General features: G+C 40.2%; 1 protein-coding gene across 1 annotated transcript in view; it reads left to right on the top strand.

The window, feature by feature from the left end:
- LOC127197761 (vomeronasal type-2 receptor 116-like) overlaps nucleotides 1-18,061 on the top strand; it is a 55,506-nt gene that overhangs the window by 23,366 nt on the left and 14,079 nt on the right. The window contains exons 3-5 of the mRNA XM_051155698.1: nucleotides 54-860; nucleotides 4,793-5,020; nucleotides 6,093-6,216. Of these exons, the coding sequence (XP_051011655.1) occupies nucleotides 54-860; nucleotides 4,793-5,020; nucleotides 6,093-6,216 (1,159 nt within the window). The remainder of the gene's footprint in view (nucleotides 1-53; nucleotides 861-4,792; nucleotides 5,021-6,092; nucleotides 6,217-18,061) is intronic.

The raw sequence follows: 18,061 nt of genomic DNA, 5'->3' as shown, positions 1-18,061 counted from the left end.
TGTGTTTGATGCCAGTGTTCTTTCTCTGGTTTCCCATTGTGTTTTCTCTTCAGCTCACTTTTGGGCCTTTCGATTCTACCTTGAATGACCAAGGTCAGTTTCCTTCTCTCTATCAGATGGCTCCCAAGGACACACATCTCTCACTTGCCATAGTCTCTTTGCTGCTTCATTTCAGCTGGTCCTGGGTTGGTCTGATCCTCCCAGATGACCACAAAGGGACTCAGTTTCTTTCAGAATTGAGAGAAAATATGGACAACAGTAGCATCTGTATTGAGTTTGTGAATATTATCCCTGCCACTTCATATATAGACTCCAATAACTTGGGGGAAAATCTGGAGATCATTCTGAAATCATCAGCAAATGTGATAGTTATTTATGGGAACATTGTTTCTTCACAAGGTTTAATGTTTCACATTGCAAAACTCTTAGTGACATGGAAAGTCTGGGTCTTGAACTTTCCATGGGATGTTGACAACCATTATGATTATTTCATGGTAGGCTCACTTCATGGAAGTCTCGTATTTTCACACCACCATGAAGAGATGGTTGGATTTACCAATTTTCTTCACACACTTACTCCCTACAAATACCCAGAAGACACTTTTCTTCCTAAGTTTTGGGCTTTATTCTTCAACTGCTCATTTTATGGGTTTCATTGTCAAATTTTGGAGAACTGCCAACCAAATGCTTCTTTGGATTTACTGCCCAGACATATTTTTGACACAGCCATGAGTGAGGAGAGTTATAATATATACAACGCTGTGTATGCTGTGGCCTACAGTCTTCATGAGATGAGTCTTCAACAAATACAGATACAGCAATATGCTAATGAAGAAGAAATGGTATTCTTCCACTGGCAGGTAATATCCCTTCCTGTGTCTTGTAATATCAGCATGGTGACTTTTATTCTTTTCAATGGCACTCCAATTGTGCAGCATAAGTTTTAGATCATAAGCATACTGGATTCAGTCTCTGGAGGTAAATGCAAAACCATGTATAAGTGTCCTTTATAAAAGGCATGGTGAGAATAGGGGAAAATCAACATTAAATTCATATAACTAACAAGTTGCTTCACAGTTCTCTTCATAATCTCTAGTGTGAAAAGTTGAGATTTTTCATATATGTTTACAAATACATAGGCCACACAGTTAGGCTCTTCTGTTACTAGCTCATAACTTAAAATAATCTATTTATACTAATCTACATTCTGTCACATGGCTGATTATCTCTGCTCAGGTACCATACATCTGTACTCCCCACATCTTCACCAAAAATTATTTAACACCAGGATATCTCAGAATACTTTAGGTCTGACGATGTCCCACCTTCTATTCTATACTTTCCTATAGTCCATAGATTTTTATCTACAGGTGTAGTAGCAACACAACACAAGATATTCTCTCTACAGTACCCATTTTATGTGCAAAAAAAGGCTTTTTTTTCTAATAATCAACTATATACCACAGAACAACTGTGAGAAAATCAGGTAAGATCACAGTGTCAACTCCATATGTATGTGGAGAAAGTGCTCTACTATCTATTCTATTTTTAAAATTAATTTATTCATATTATGCCTCAATTGTTATCCCATCCCTTGTATCCTCCCATTTCTCCCACCCTCCCGCTTTCACCCTATTCCCCTCCCCTATGTCTGTGACTGAGACGGACCTCCTTTCCCTCTATTGGATCATAGTTTATCAAGTCCCTTCTTGGTAGCCTGCTATCCTTCCTCTGAGCACCACCGGGCCTCCTCAAGAGGACGTGGTCAAATATGGGGCACCAGAGTTCTCGTGAAAGTCAGTCCCCACTCTCCACTCAACTGTGGAGAATGTCCTGTAAGTTAGTTAGATCTGGGTAGGGGTTGATGTTTACTGCACGTATTGTCCTTGGTTGGTGCCGTAGTATTTATTATTGCTCTTATTTAACAACCTAAAATTTTGGCCTAAAAATTTCTTCCTAAATTCTAAATAATTTAAGCTTAATTTGAAGTCTGTAACTGTCAAGTTTTCGACCCTGTCAAGGCTTGAGAACAAAGTATTACCTTAGTATGTAAGAAGTATAAGCAAGCAGTTTACATATAAAGAATTGACAGAAAGCTGACTGCCTTGGTAGTCACCCAGAATTTATGTATAGTGTTGAAACACCATCTTCAGCATTCTTGCCCAGAATATCTGACAGACATATTTCTGAAGCAAGAACTAGAAAGGACTTGCTTATTCTGTCTTGACAGAGCTTAGCAGTTGACTTTGCCTGTGTCCAAGTTCTGCCCATTGTCTGCCAATGGAATAAGTACATATCTTTGCTTAGTTGCAACTTGCCATTTTTTAAGCAAAATCCTAAGGGAGATTCTTCAATGTTCATCATCTTCTTTCATGTCAAAGTGGGTGCTCCCAGCAACTGACATGTCTCATTATCAAAAAAGCCTTAAAATAATAAAACATTTTTAAATGCAATTTAAGGCTGGTCTCTGAGACCTTTGAAGACCATCTGTATATTTGCACATATTTATATGGTGCTTAATAATTCTCTACCTTTCTATAGTATATCTGAATACACAAATGGTACTTTCTAGCTACTTACTATGTGTTTAGCCAAGGATATATATTTATGTGATAAGCTAAACTGGTATCTGACATGATCATGAATTTGATTGACTATTAACTTGCATTACCTAATTATCCTAAAGAGTTTCTAATAGCAGCTTTTAAAAGGACTGGAAGTAAACCTTCTCTTTATGAATCAATTGTATAAATCCAATATGTTATATAAAAGTTGAAACATATGTGCATATGTGTATCAAAATAACTTTAATTTTTATCAATATACAATAATCTCTACCACAGTATGAAAAGTAACCATAATTCAGTATCAAGGTACAAAATTCCAGACTATTATAAACAATAATAACCTTAGTTTATATCAACATAGAAAATATTAGAGCAGTGTTAGATTATCAGTTCATAAAATGACTTTTGGTTTAAGAACAGATTCAATGATCTACCCATTTTTTTCTATTAATCTTATATTATTCCTAATTCCTGCTCCAATTGCTTCTGAACACCTTTCCCAATACCTAATGAAAGAAAGGATAGAGAAAAGGAAAGATAAATCCATGAGTCTGTTTCTCTACCTTGTCTTCTCCCTAATCAAAATCATTATCAACTTAAATCTAAATCCTTTTAATGATAAGCATCCATCAGCACTAAAACACAAGTTTAAATGTTTAGTTTAGTTTTGGATTTTTTGTTTTGTTTTGTTTTGTTTTGAGCTGCTTGACTGAGTCAGAATTTTTTTGGTGTTTTCTTGTGTATGAACTTGGACCCAGCTTCCTGTGCTTTGCTGTGCTTGGTCATGCACAGCTGTTCTTCTCTGACACAGAGGTCAAGCCTTAAAGGGTGAAGCCTCTTGTCATGACGTACCAGATAGGAAGGGGTGGTCCTGCAATGTTGTGACCTGTTTGTGGGCTCTCAGTGGGATCCCTGCCGCTCTGCTGGTTGCTCCAGATAATGTGGACTCTGATGGCTGTGACTGGACTTGCTGGAGAGATGGCTGCACAGCTCTGACCACTACCCACTGAGCCATGTGTTCACAGACCACCTCCAATAAGATGGCAGCTTTTAAAAAATGGATAACCGGAGCTTTGTTTGAAGAGGCTGAGTTCTGCTTTACCTCTGCAATTTGCAGCTCCTTTCCAGGTTTTTAGTTAGAAAAATCTTGTTTCCAGCTGCTTTTTCTGGACCTGTTTGTGCCACTATTTTCAGAAGCTTATTGTCTTCAGGCCACTTTTAAAAAACATAGCTTTAAAGCTTTTTTTGATGGGGGGCGGTTGCGAGGGTGTGTGAGGTTTCTCTCTCTGTCCTGAACTTTTAGCAAGTTAGTTTGGATTTTGTGTCCCATGAACGGTATGTCATTATGTTGTGGGGGGGTTTTCCCAGGGCAAATGCTGTGGGAATAAACACTCAGACGTAAAATGTATTTACAAGTTTCTGGCCATATAGCTTGGCTCTTCTCTGACTAATTCATAACTTAAATTAATCTATTTATACTAATCTATATTCTGGCACATGTCTGCTTACCTCTGCTCAGGTATCAAGCAGCTGTCCTCACATCTTCACCTTTCAATCTTTAATACCTAGATATCCCAGAATCCTTTCTGGCTGCCAGATGTCCACCTTCAATTCTATCTTTTTCTATAGGCCATTAGTATTTTTAGTGACAGGTGTTTAATTGTACAAAACAAAAGGTATTCTTTCTGCATTTAGGCCTTTTCTAAAAAACCCAGAAATAATTTTCTCAGGAAAAGACATCAAATGTGTCATAATGCAGAATGTCATCAAATGCAATATAAAGAGGATAAAACTTGAAAAACACAGAACAACAGCGATCACAGCATTGGGTTCAGCTTTGTGAAAATGGTGACTGATTAAATAAACACAATGAGATAATTGGCCAGAAAGCTATAATATAAATACAGGTGTTTTGGAAGCGTTACAGGATCAGGAAGGGAAAGAGAGAGGGTAGAGAGGTGGGGAATTGGGGGAACATAGAACCAAACTGTCTGGTTGATATAGTGAATCTCTGAAAGAGGGGAAGCCCTGCCCCTATGTAGAAGGATGGCCCTGGCAGCCACACCCTGCAGCAGGACCTAACAATGACAAACAGCTGTGCTGGCTTCATGACTTTCACCATTTCCAGTGGATATGGCTGTGCCAATTGAGATTCTTTATATGACTTAAGAAAATGTTCTCAGTATCTCAGATGGACTTCAACATATGTTCCTCATCTCTTCTAGCTCCTCCATTTCCTAAAGAACATCCTACTGAAAGATCGCGTGAGAGGTCACATCCTAAGGCATGGGAGAAGAAACTTAGATTCAGAGTATGACATTTTCAATATTTGGAATTTACCAAAGGGTATGGGATTAAAGGTCAAAGTAGGAACTTTTTCTCCGAATGTTCCCCAGGGTCAGCAGTTCTCTTTATCAGAGAAGATGATACAATGGCCAACACAATTTACAAAGGTGTGTTGTGACATATCTCACTGCTTTGACCTTTCATAAAAGTAAATATAATTCTCAGGAAAATAATCCTTGGAGATTCATTTCATACCAATCAATATACAGCCACCAATAATAAACAATTCACACGATATCCAACATAGACTAGTTTCTCATTCCCTGACTCTCATCAATGGTTTTTGATCAATTTTGAAAAGATTTTCCTAAATTTTTATTAATATTTACACAGTTCTTATGAATAGAATGTCTGTTAGATTTCAGTCACTGCCTCCAAAGACTGATAAAAAGTTTATTTTTCTCGCCCAGATGAATAAATTTCAGTGGGGGTAAAATGGCACTTTTGTTTTGTCAGTTTTCAATAAATAGGATAGCATGTTGTGTGTATGAGTGTGTGTGTGTGTGTGTGTGTGTGTGTTATACATGCTTTGCTGCATCAGATAGTCGACAAAATCAAGTAAAGGAAATACAGTTTTGATTTAGATGACACTGTGAGCATGTATTTATATGTTAGTGCAGGGAGAATATTTTAGGAGTCAGAGGGGGTGATTACATCACAGTCAGAGACCAAAAAATATGGCTGCTTCCTTCTATCTCCTTTTCATTCTGTTGGTCACAGTAACCAATGAAATACTGATGACCATTTTATGGTGGCTCTTTCCACCTCAAGTAAATATCTCATAGAAATCCTCGCAGAAGCATAACATTTGTTTCCATGATGAACCCAAACAATGCAAAGATGTGAATGAACTTTGCCAACCATATAGAGTATAAAAGTCCCCACTAGTCACCAGTAAGTACAGAGATAGGTTCACCAAAAAACATACTGCAGTCTTCTAGAACACTACTTTAACGACTTACTCTTAACAGTGGCTTCATTGTATTGGACCAAGTCTTAAGCATGTGTCCTATGCAGACTCAAAGCTGCTGTGAAAATTAAACACACCAAAATACATTACCTCCAGTTGTCAGTGTAAGCATTGGGGAAATAACTATTTGATGATACTCAGAAATTCTGTATTTCTCTAAATTTTCACAAATGTCCAGAGCATTTTCTAATAGCTGTTATTTCTCTCAGATCCCTCAGTCTGTGTGCAGTGAGAGCTGTAGGCCTGGATTCAGGAAAGCTGCCCAGGAAGGCAAGGCTGCCTGCTGCTTTGATTGTATTCCTTGTGCAGACAATGAGATTTCAAATGAGACAGGTAAATTCTGCTTTACAGAGCACTCTCAGACTTGATCACAGGAGTCTGCAGTACTTAAGCAAAAGGAGAGGGATGGAAGAGAAGTAAGAGATAAACTTTTGTTCCATGGCTATAAAATTTGAGCATTGCTGTTACTTTTCCTTCCTTTGAAGAGACACAACCTAGACACTAAAATCATCTTGACTTACATTGTTGTTCCATTGCAGACACTGCTCCCTCAGGTGACTTATTTTGCACTAAAATTAGCAGTGTGCTCCATTTCACCAAGAACACAGTGTTTGTCACATTTCTTTATGTTTTCAAGCCATGCTCAATCACATGTAGCGTTCTATTAAAGCTTGGATTTCTGACATTTTCTTTCTGATTATTCCCTGTACAGGTTTAAATTTTTACACAGTAGGTGACTGAAGAGTTGTATTTATTTCACTATTATGTTTAATTTATTTCATCATGACTAAGTTTCATTTGTTTAACTGAAGATAGATTTCCTGTAGTATGTTCTTTTCTAATCTGTCTCCATTTAATTAAACATGGACTTTTCTCTCATACAACATAATCTGAATATATTTTCCTCTCCATACACTTCTCCCAGTTCCTTCCTATTTCCTTTTTTTTAAAATCAGAAAGGCACTCTTTATCTGTCTCATAAAACAATAGGCTTTTAAATTTTCTATTATAGTTTATCCTGATTACATCCTGATTGTTATGCTCTCTCTCCATCTTCCCATTTCCACTCTCATTCCCTTTGCACTACTCTTCCCCTCCCGTAGACTTCTACAGAAGGAGATCCCCTTCCCAACTATATGACCATAGCCTATCAGTTCTCATCCAGATAGCTTGTTTGCCCTGCCTTTGTGTGCCTGCAGTACCTTCTCACCTAGGGGAAGTGATCAAATTGGGGGCAACAGAGTTCATCTATGAGGCAATCCCCACTCTCCGCACAAGCATGGAGAATGAGCTGTGCATTGGCTCTATCTGAACAGGGAGTCTAAGTTCACTGTAATGCATTGTCCTTCATTGGTGCCTCAGTTTGTACAGGTTCCCTGGGTCCAGATCTGCCAGCCTTGATGATCTCCCTGAACCCTCTTAGTCCTTTCACCCACCCACTCTTCCATACCACGCAGAGCCCAGAAGTGAGTCCCCGCATCTATCTTGATCCCACCACTGGATGGAGTTTCTCAGAGGACATTTATGTTGGGCAAATATCCACCTATATCTAGTATATAGAAATATAAAATAATATAACAAAATAAAAGAAGTTAAAAACAAAACTCATATTGACGTTGCAGAAGAGAAGACAACAGAAAAATAAATCCCAACTGAGTGCACAAGAATCAGTCACTTGTGTACACATTCAGGAGTCCCATAAAGTACTAAACAGGAAGATATAGTATATACACAGGGAACATAGTCCAGGCCAGTGTTGGTCTTGGGATTCCTGCTTTATTCTCTGTGTGTTCACAAATGGGTTGCTTAGTTGTTTTTAGACAACCATGTTCTTCTAGTGTCCTATTTCCCCTCTGTCTCTCCTACTCCTTCTGCTTCATCTTTTATTATGTTCCCTACTCCTGGGAGGAATGGATAGATAAGGACCTCTCATTTTAGCTGTGTGTTCCAATCTCTCTCTCTCTATCTCTCATCTATTTATCTATCTATCTATCTTGATCTCTATCTCTCTGTCTCTCTGTCTCCAATATCTGGTTATAGGTCTCTGTGTTTGTTACCTTCTTCTTCAGGAGGAACGGAGGAGCCACTGTGATGATGGAATAAATAGACTCTGATTTATGAGTATGTTGGAATATGATTAAGAGTCATTCTCGTGCACAGTAATTTTGCTTTTATTCAAGGACTCTGGGTTGTCTAGTCTCTAGTCTCATGGAGTAGACCTTGCATCAACTGAGACATTGATTGGTTACTGCCTCAAGGTTGTGCCACCTTTACCTTAGCATATTTTGCATGCAGGACTAAATGTAGATCCAAAATTTTGTGATTGGGTTGGTGTTGATGCCCATCTATTAGCAGCCCATAGAGTGCCTTTCTGTGTCACAGCAGAGGAACATGGGTTTGAGGGTAACATGTAGTACCATTTTGACCTCTCCGTGTTCAATGCATTGTGTAGTGTTGTCTTCAGCAATGGGGGCTTACTGTCAGTTTTTGTAGATCTGCCTACTGTCTTGGGAAAACCCTGGGTTTTGGAGGATTGTTATACCACCTTTTTTTTATATTTTATTTTTTTTATTAATATATTCTTGTTACATCTCAATGTTTATCCCATCCCTTGTATCCTCCCATTCCTCCCCCCTCATTTTCCCATTATTCCCCTCCCCTATGACTGTTCCTGAGGGGGATTACCTCCCCCTCTATATTCTCATAGGGTATCAAGTCTCTTCTTTGCTACCTGCTGTCCTTCCTCTGAGTGCCACCAGGTCTCCCCCTCCAGGGGACATGGTCAAATGTGAGGCACCAGAGTATGTGAGAAAGTCATATCACACTCTCCACTAAACTGTGGAGAATATTCTGACCATTGGCTAGATCTGGGAAGGGGTTTAAAGTTTACATCCTGTATTGTCCTTGGCTGGGGCCTTAGTTTGAGCGGGACCCCTGGGCCCAAATCTGCCTATCATATTGTTCTGCTTGTAGATTTCTAGGACCCTCTGTATCCTTTTATTTTGCTATTCTCCCATGCGTCTCTCATTTAGAGTCCCAATAGGATGCCCTCACCTCTGTCCCAGTTTCCTGGTAAGTGAAGGCTTTCGTGGGACATGCCCCTTGGGCTAGTATGCAGATATAAGTGAGTATATACCATTTGATTCTTTCTGCTTCTGGGTTAACTCACTCATTATGATCATTTCTAGCTCAATCCATTTATCCACAAATTTCGGGAATTCCTTGTTTTTAATAGCTGAGTAGTATTCCATAGTGTATATGTACCACAGTTTCTTTATCCACTCTTCTACTGAGGGACACTTAGGCTGTTTCCATGTTTTGGCTATTATGAATAAGGCTGCTATGAACATGGTTGAGCAAATTTTCTTGTTGTGTGCTGGAGCATCTTCTGGATATATTCCAAGGAGTGGAATAGCTGGGTCTTGAGGAAGCCCTATTCCCATTTTTCTGAGATAGCACCAGATAGATTTCCAAAGTGGCTGTATTAGTTTGCATTCCCATGAGCAATGAAGGAGTGTTCCTCTCTCCCCACATCCTCACCAGCATGTGGTGTCACTTGAATTTTTGAGTTTTTGATCTTAGCCATTCTGATGGAATCTCAGAGTTGTTTTGATTTGCATTTCCCTGATGACTAATGAGGTTGAGCATTTCTTTAAGTGTTTCTCAGCCATTTGATACTCCTCTGTTGAGAATTCTCTGTTTAGTTCCAAGCCCCATTTCTCAATTGGGTTATTCGGTTTGGTGGTGTTTAATTTCTTGAGTCCTTTGTATATTTTGGATATTAGACCTTTGTCAGATGTAGGGTTGGTGAAGATTTTTTCCCAGTCTGTAGGCTGTCGCTTTGTTCTCTTGACAGTGTCTCCTGCCTTACAGAAGCTTCTCAGCCTCATGAGGTCCCATTTATTAATTGTTGACATTAAGGCCTGGGCCGTTGGTGTTCTGTTCAGGAAGTTGTCTCCTGTGCCAATATGTTCCAGGCTCTTCCCAACTTTTTCCTCTAAGTGGCTTAGTGTCTCTGGTTTTATGTTGAGGTCTTTAATCCACTTGGATTTGAATTTTGTGCAAGGTGACAAATATCGGTCCAGTTTCGTTTTTTAACACATAGACCTCCAGTTAGACCAGCACCATTTGTTGAAGATGCTATCCTTTTTCCATTGAATGGATTTGGCTTCTTTGTCAAAAATCAAGTGACCATATGTGTGTGGATTCATATCTGGGTCTTCAATTCGATTCCACTGATCAACCAGCCTGTTGCTGTGCCAGTACCATGTTGTTTTAATTCCTATTGCTTTATAGTACAGTTTGAGATCAGGTATGGAGATTCCTCCGGAGCACCTTTTATTGTACAAGATTGTTTTAGCTATTCTGGGTTTTTTGTTTTTCCATATGAAGTTCAGAATTGAACTTTCAATGTCTTTAAAAAATTGTGTGGTTGGGGGATCCAAGATGGCGGCAAGCAGTGTGGACCGTGTTTGGAGGCTCCAGTGAACAATTCAGGGAATTGCACAGATTTCTGCTCCAGGAACACCGAGGTCCGAACATCACGGCAGCGGGAGTGCTCCACGGTTCGGAGGGACCAGGGTGCGGAGGACCTGCGTGCCCCTGCACACGGGAGGAGCGTGGCACCAGCAGCGGTGGCTGAGGTTTGCAGCTCATAGCCTTCTGGTGGAGGCGATTGGTGTGGTGGCTGGTGGGAATTGCTGCGGGAGAGGGGACTCGGGGCAGGATTTGGGTCGCGTGGAGCCTTTGGACCCAGACTGGACTCGGCGGACAGTTTGGCCCCACAGTCCCGGGTACTGGCCCGGCCCAGCAAGCAATTCGGCCTGAGGCACTAACTCAGCGTTGCCACAGCTCCCTTGCTGTGGCGCAGGCTTAGTTGAGCTCGCAGCTCCACACTAGGCACCACCTCAGCTCAGCGGCAACTCCCCTGCAGTGACACAGTCTGGGCGGAGCACTTGGTTTCACCACAGGCGCTAACTCAGAGCAGCTGCAGTTCTCCTGCTGTGGCGCAGGCTTGGTGACGTGCTCAGTTCCATCCTAGGCACCACCTCAGCTCAGCGGCAGCTCCCCTGCGGTGACACAGTCTGGGCGGAGCACTTGTTCCACCACTGGCACTAACTCAGAGCAGCCGCAGATCTCCTGCTGTGGCGCAGGCTGGACAGAGCTATCGGTTCCACCAGCTCTAAGACTCTGGTTGGACACAGTGTGCAGTTTGAATCCAGAATTCCTGGCAGAGATTGGTGGTCAGTTCAGCTCCTGAGTCAATAACTGACCACAGCACGCACTTTGGGCCAAAAGGCACTAGCTGAGCTTGGTGTGTAGTCCCAGCCCAAAAATTCTGGCTGGACCCTGTGTGCATTTTGGGCCCAAAATCCCTAGCTGAGCTTGGCAGATGGTTCAGGCCCTGAGAATCTAGCTGAGTTCTACCCGTGGTTCGGTCCCAGTGCTCCTGGCTGAACTTGGCAGGGAACACAGAAGGCTGTGGATACCTTGGCCTGACCCAAAGCTCATTCAGAGACCCAGAACAATTGCAGGATTCACAGCAGAGGGGGGCTGAGGATCACTGGCTATGAGAGACCAGAACAACAGGGCTAACCTCCTAACATCCACACCAGTGAAGCTTTGAGCTCGCAGCCTAGGGAAATCGTGAGAAAACAAGTGAATCTATCGTCAGACACCCTCCATTCAACTCTGGAAGCTACCCAACAAAAACAAAGACGGCAAGATGTCTAAAGGACAACGAAAAAGCATACGCAAAAAACCCCAAAACAACATGGCATCTCCAGTTTCCAGCTATCCCAAAGAAAACAACCCAGAGAACTCAAATACAACGGAAATACAAGAAAATGACCTCAAATCCTTAATAATGAGGATGATAATGGAGGAAACAAATAAAATTCATAATCAAATGCAGGAAGACGCAGACAAACAGGTGAGAGACATAAAAGAAGCATATAGAGTGGAACTGGAAAAATTGCAGGAAAATGCAAACAACCAGATGAAAGAAATAAATAAAACGGTTCAAGCTCTGAAGACCTATAAAGAGGCAATGGAAGAAACTCAGGAATATACAAAAAATCAGATGAAAGAAATAAAAAAATCAGTTCAAGATCTGAAAATGAAAATGGATTCAATGATAAACACACAGACAGAAGAAAAACGAGAACGTGAGACCTCAGAGAAGAAGGCGAGCAACACAGAGGTGAGCTTTTCTAACAGAATCCAAGAGATGGAAGAACGAATCTCAGGGCTAGAAGATACAATCACAGATATTGAATCAACCATTAAAGAAACTGCCAAATCTGGAAAACTCCTGACACAAAACATCCAAGAAATTAAGGACACCATGAAAAGAAGAAATCTGCGGATAATAGGCATTGAAGAAAGAGAAGACATCAGACTCCGGGGCCCAGAAACTATTCCCAACAAAATCATAGAAGAAAATTTCCCCAATCTAAAGAAAGAGATGCCTATAAACATACAAGAGGCCTACAGAACACCAAATAGAATTGACCAGAAAAGAAAAACTGCCCGCCACATAATAATCAAAACACAAAACATGCAGAACAAAGAAAAAATATTAAAAGCTGCAAGGGAAAAGGGCCAAATAACATTTAATGGTAAACCTATCAGAATTACACCCGACTTCTCAGCAGAGACCATAAAAGCCAGAAGGGCCTGGACAGAGATCCTGCAAACCCTAAGAGAACACAGATGCCAGGCCAGACTACTTTACCCAGCAAAATTATCAATAACCATTGATGGAGAAAACAAAATATTCCAGGACAAAAACAAATTCAAACAGTACCTATCCACAAACCCAGCTTTACAGAAGGTACTAGAAGGAAAACTCCATCCCAAAGGGTCAAGCTACAACCAAAACCACCCAGGAAATAGATAACTATCCCATGGCAAAAACACAACTACACAAATGCTCGACTGGAAACAACATCAAAAATAAGACTCTTAACAGTCACTGGTCATTAATATCTCTCAACATCAATGGCCTCAATTCTCCAATAAAAAGACACAGACTAACTGAATGGGTACATAAACAAGATCCAACATTCTTCTGCATCCAAGAAACACATCTCACCCATAATGAAAGGCATTACCTCAGGGTAAAAGGTTGGAAAAAATATTCCAATCAAACGGTCACAAGAAGCAAGCAGGTGTAGCCATTTTAGTATCGAACAAAATAGACTTTCAACCAAAATTAATCAAAAGGGATGAGGAAGGATACTTCATACTCATCAAAGGTAAAGTCAACCAAGATGACATCACAATTCTGAACATCTATGCTCCCAATACAAGGGCACCCACATTTGTAAAAGATCTCCTAAAAAAGCTTAAACCACACATCGATCCCCACACAATAATAGTGGGAGACTTCAACACTCCACTCTCTCTGAAGGATAAGTCATTGAAACAGAAACTAAGCCGAGAAATAACATCATTAACCAATGCCATGGGTCAAATGGATCTAACAGATATCTATAGAACCTTTCACCCAAACAAGAAAGAATACACCTTCTTCTCTGCACCCCATGGAACCTTCTCCAAAATTGATCACATCGTAGGTCACAAAGCAAGCCTCAATAGATACAAGAGGATTGAAATAATACCTTGTATCCTATCAGATCACCATGCTCTTAGGCTGCAATTCAACAACAACAGAAATAACCAAAAGCCTACACGTACGTGGAAACTAAACAACTCTCTGCTAAATGACACCTGGGTCAGGGAAGAAATAAAGAAAGAAATCAAGGAGTTTCTGAATTTCAATGATAATGAAGAAACAACATACCCAAATTTGTGGGATACATTGAAAGCAGTGCTAAGAGGAAAATTCATAGCACTAAGTGCCTTTAAAAAGAAATTGGAAACATCGCACATAAGCATCTTAACAACACAACTGGAAGCCCTAGAAAAAAAAAGAAGCAGAAACACCCAAGAGGAGTAGACGCCTGGAAATAATCAAACTCAGGGCTGAAATTAACAAATTAGAAACTAAGAAAACAGTCCAAAGAATCAACAAAACCAAAAGCTGGTTCTTTGAGAAAATCAACAAGATAGACAGACCATTAGCCAAACTAACTAAAAGGCAGAGAGACAGTATTGAAATCAACAAAATCAGAAATGAAAAGGGAGACATAACAACAGACACTGAAGAAATTCAAAGAATCATAAGATCCTACTTTGAAGGCATATACGCCACAAAATTTGAAAATCTAAGGGAAATGGACGATTTTCTTGAACAATTTCACCTGCCAAAGTTGAATGAAGAACAGATAAACAAACTAAATAGTCCCATTTCCCCTACAGAAATAGAAGCAATCATCAATGGTCTCCCAACCAAAAAAAAGCCCAGGGCCAGATGGTTTCAGTGCAGAATTCTACCAGACCTTTAACGGCGAGCTAATACCGATACTCTTCAAGCTACTCCAAAAGATAGAAATGGATGGAAAATTACCAAATTCATTCTATGAGGCCATAGTCTCATTGATACCTAAACCTCACAAAGACTCAACAAAGAAAGAGAATTTCAGACCAATTTCTCTTATGAACATAGATGCAAAAATACTAAATAAAATACTTGCAAAACAAATACAGGAGCACATCAAAGATATCATTCATCATGACCAAGTAGGCTTCATTCCAGGCATGCGGGGATGGTTTAATATATGGAAATCCATCAATGTAATCCACCATATAAACAAACTGAAAATAAAAAACCACATGATCATCTCCTTGGATGCAGAGAAAGCATTTGATAAAATTCAATACCCATTCATGTTTAAAGTTTTAGAGAGATTGGGGATACAAGGCACTTTCCTCACCATATTAAAGGCTATATACAGCAAGCCAATAGCCAAAATCAAAATAAATGGTGAGATACTCAAGGAAATTCCTCTAAAATCGGGAACAAGGCAAGGCTGCCCACTCTCTCCATATCTCTTCAATATAGTACTCGAAGTTCTAGCCAGAGCAATAAGACAACAAAAGGAGATCAAGGGTATCCAAATGGGAAAGGAGGAAGTCAAATTATCCCTATTTGCAGATGATACAATAGGGTACAGAAGTGACCCCCAAAATTCCACCAGAGAACTCCTAAAGCTGATAAACACCTTCAGCAAATTGGCTGGATACAAAATTAACTCAAAAAAGTCTGTAGCCTTCCTATACACAAATGACAAGCTTGCAGAGGAAGAAATTAGGAAAACCACACCCTTCACATTAGCCACAAGCAATATAAAATATCTAGGAGTTACCCTAAGTAAGCAAGTGAAGGACTTGTATGAAAAAAATTTCAAAACTCTGAAGAAAGAGATTGAAGATGACCTGAGAAGATGGCATGATCTTCCTTGCTCATGGATCGGGAGAATTAACATAATAAAAATGGCCATCCTACCAAAAGCAATCTACAGATTCAATGCAATCCCTATCAAAATACCTACACAATTTTTTAAAGACATTGAAAGTTCAATTCTGAACTTCATATGGAAAAACATAAAACCCAGAATAGCTAAAACAATCTTGTACAATAAAAGGTGCTCCAGAGGAATCTCCATACCTGATCTCAAACTGTACTATAAAGCAATAGGAATTAAAACAGCATGGTACTGGCACAGCAACAGGCTGGTTGATCAGTGGAATCGAATTGAAGACCCAGATATGAATCCACACACATATGGTCACCTGATTTTTGACAAAGAAGCCAAATCCATTCAATGGAAAAAGGATAGCATCTTCAACAAATGGTGCTGGTCTAACTGGAGGTCTATGTGTAAAAGAATGAAACTGGACCCATATTTGTCACCTTGCACAAAACTCAAATCCAAGTGGATTAAAGACCACAACATAAAACCAGAGACACTAAGCCACTTAGAAGAAAAAGTGGGAAAGAGCCTGGAACTTATTGGCACAGGAGACAACTTCCTGAACAGAAGACCAACGGCCCAGGCCTTAATGTCAACCATTAATAAATGGGACCTCATGAGGCTGAGAAGCTTCTGTAAGGCAGGAGACACTGTCAAGAGAACAAAGCGACAGCCTACAGACTGGGAAAAAATCTTCACCAACCCTACATCGGACAAAGGTCTAATATCCAAAATATATAAAGAACTCCAGAAATTAAACACCACCAAACCGAATAACCCAATTGAGAAATGGGGCTTGGAACTAAACAGAGAATTCTCAACAGAGGAGTATCAAATGGTTGAGAAACACTTAAAGAAATGCTCAACCTCATTAGTCATCAGGGAAATGCAAATCAAAACAACTCTGAGATTCCATCTTACACCCATCAGAATGGCTAAGATCAAAAATTCAAGCGACACCACATGCTGGCGAGGATGTGGGGAGAGAGGAACACTCCTTCATTGCTGGTGGGAATGCAAGCTAGAAAAGCCACTTTGGAAATCTATCTGGTGCTATCTCAGAAAAATGGGAATAGGGCTTCCTCAAGACCCAGCTATTCCACTCCTTGGAATATACCCAGAAGATGCTCCAGCACACAACAAGAAAATTTGCTCAACCATGTTCATAGCAGCCTTATTCATAATAGCCAGAACATGGAAACAGCCTACGTGTCCCTCAGTAGAAGAGTGGATAAAGAAACTGTGGTACATATACACTATGGAATACTACTCAGCTATTAAAAACAAGGAATTCCCGAAATTTGTGGATAAATGGATTGAGCTAGAAATGATCATAATGAGTGAGTTAACCCAGAAGCAGAAAGAATCAAATGGTATATACTCACTTATATCTGCATACTAGCCCAAGGGGCATGTCCCACGAAAGCCTTCACTTACCAGGAAACTGGGACAGAGGTGAGGGCATCCTATTGGGACTCTAAATGAGAGACGCATGGGAGAATAGCAAAATAAAAGGATACAGAGGGTCCTAGAAATCTACAAGTAGAACAATATGATAGGCAGATTTGGGCCCAGGGGTCCCGCTCAAACTAAGGCCCCAGCCAAGGACAATACAGGAGGTAAACTTTAAACCCCTTCCCAGATCTAGCCAATGGTCAGAATATTCTCCACAGTTGAGTGGAGAGTGTGATACGACTTTCTCACATACTCTGGTGCCTCACATTTGACCATGTCCCCTGGAGGGGGAGACCTGGTGGCACAGAGAGGAAGGACAGCAAGTAGCCAAGAAGAGACTTGATACCCTATGAGAATATATAGGGGGACGTAATCCCCCTCAGGAACATCATAGGGGAGGGGAATAATGGGAAAATGGGGGGGGGGGAGGAATCGGAGGATACAAGGGATGGGATAAACATTGAGATGTAACAAGAATAAATTAATAAAAAAAATTGTGTGGTTATTTTGATAGGGATTGCATTGAATCTGTAGATTGCTTTTGGTAGGATGGCCATTTTTACTATGTTAATTCTCCAGATCCATGAGCAAGGAAGATCATCCCATTTTCTCACGTCATCTTCAATCTCTTTCCTCAGAGTTTTGAATTTTTTTTTCATACAAGTCCTTCACTTGCTTAGTTAGGGTAATTCCTAGACATTTTATATTGCTTGTGGCTAATGTGAAGGGTGTGGTTTTCTTAATTTCTTCCTCTGCAAGCTTGTCATTTGTGTATAGGAAGGCTACAGACTTTTTTGAGTTAATTTTGTATCCAGCCAATTTGCTGAAGGTGTTTATCAGCTTTAGGAGTTCTCTGGTGGAATTTTGGGGGTCACTTCTGTACCCTATTGTATCATCTGCAAATAGGGATAATTTGACTTCCTCATTTCCCATTTGGAAACCCTTGATCTCCTTTTGTTGTCTTATTGATCTGGCTAGAACTTCGAGTACTATATTGAAGAGATATGGAGAGAGTGGGCAGCCTTGCCTTGTTCCCGATTTTAGAGGAATTTCCTTGAGTATCTCACCATTTATTTTGATTTTGGCTATTGGCTTGCTGTATATAGCCTTTAATATGGTGAGGAAAGTGCCTTGTATCCCCGATCTCTCTAAAACTTTAAACATGAATGGGTGTTGAATTTTATCAAATGCTTTCTCTGTATCCAAGGAGATGATCATGTGGTTTTTTATTTTCAGTTTGTTTATATGGTGGATTACATTGATGGATTCCCGTATCTTAAACCATCCCCGCATGCCTGGAATGAAGCCTACTTGGTCATGATGAGTGATATCTTTGATGTGCT

The sequence above is a fragment of the Acomys russatus genome, chromosome 13 (assembly GCF_903995435.1).
Source record: "Acomys russatus chromosome 13, mAcoRus1.1, whole genome shotgun sequence".
In the NCBI taxonomy this organism is placed as follows: Eukaryota; Metazoa; Chordata; class Mammalia; order Rodentia; family Muridae; genus Acomys; species Acomys russatus.
Note: the sequence above shows the minus strand (reverse complement) of the source record. Positions and strands in the feature narration are given on the sequence as shown.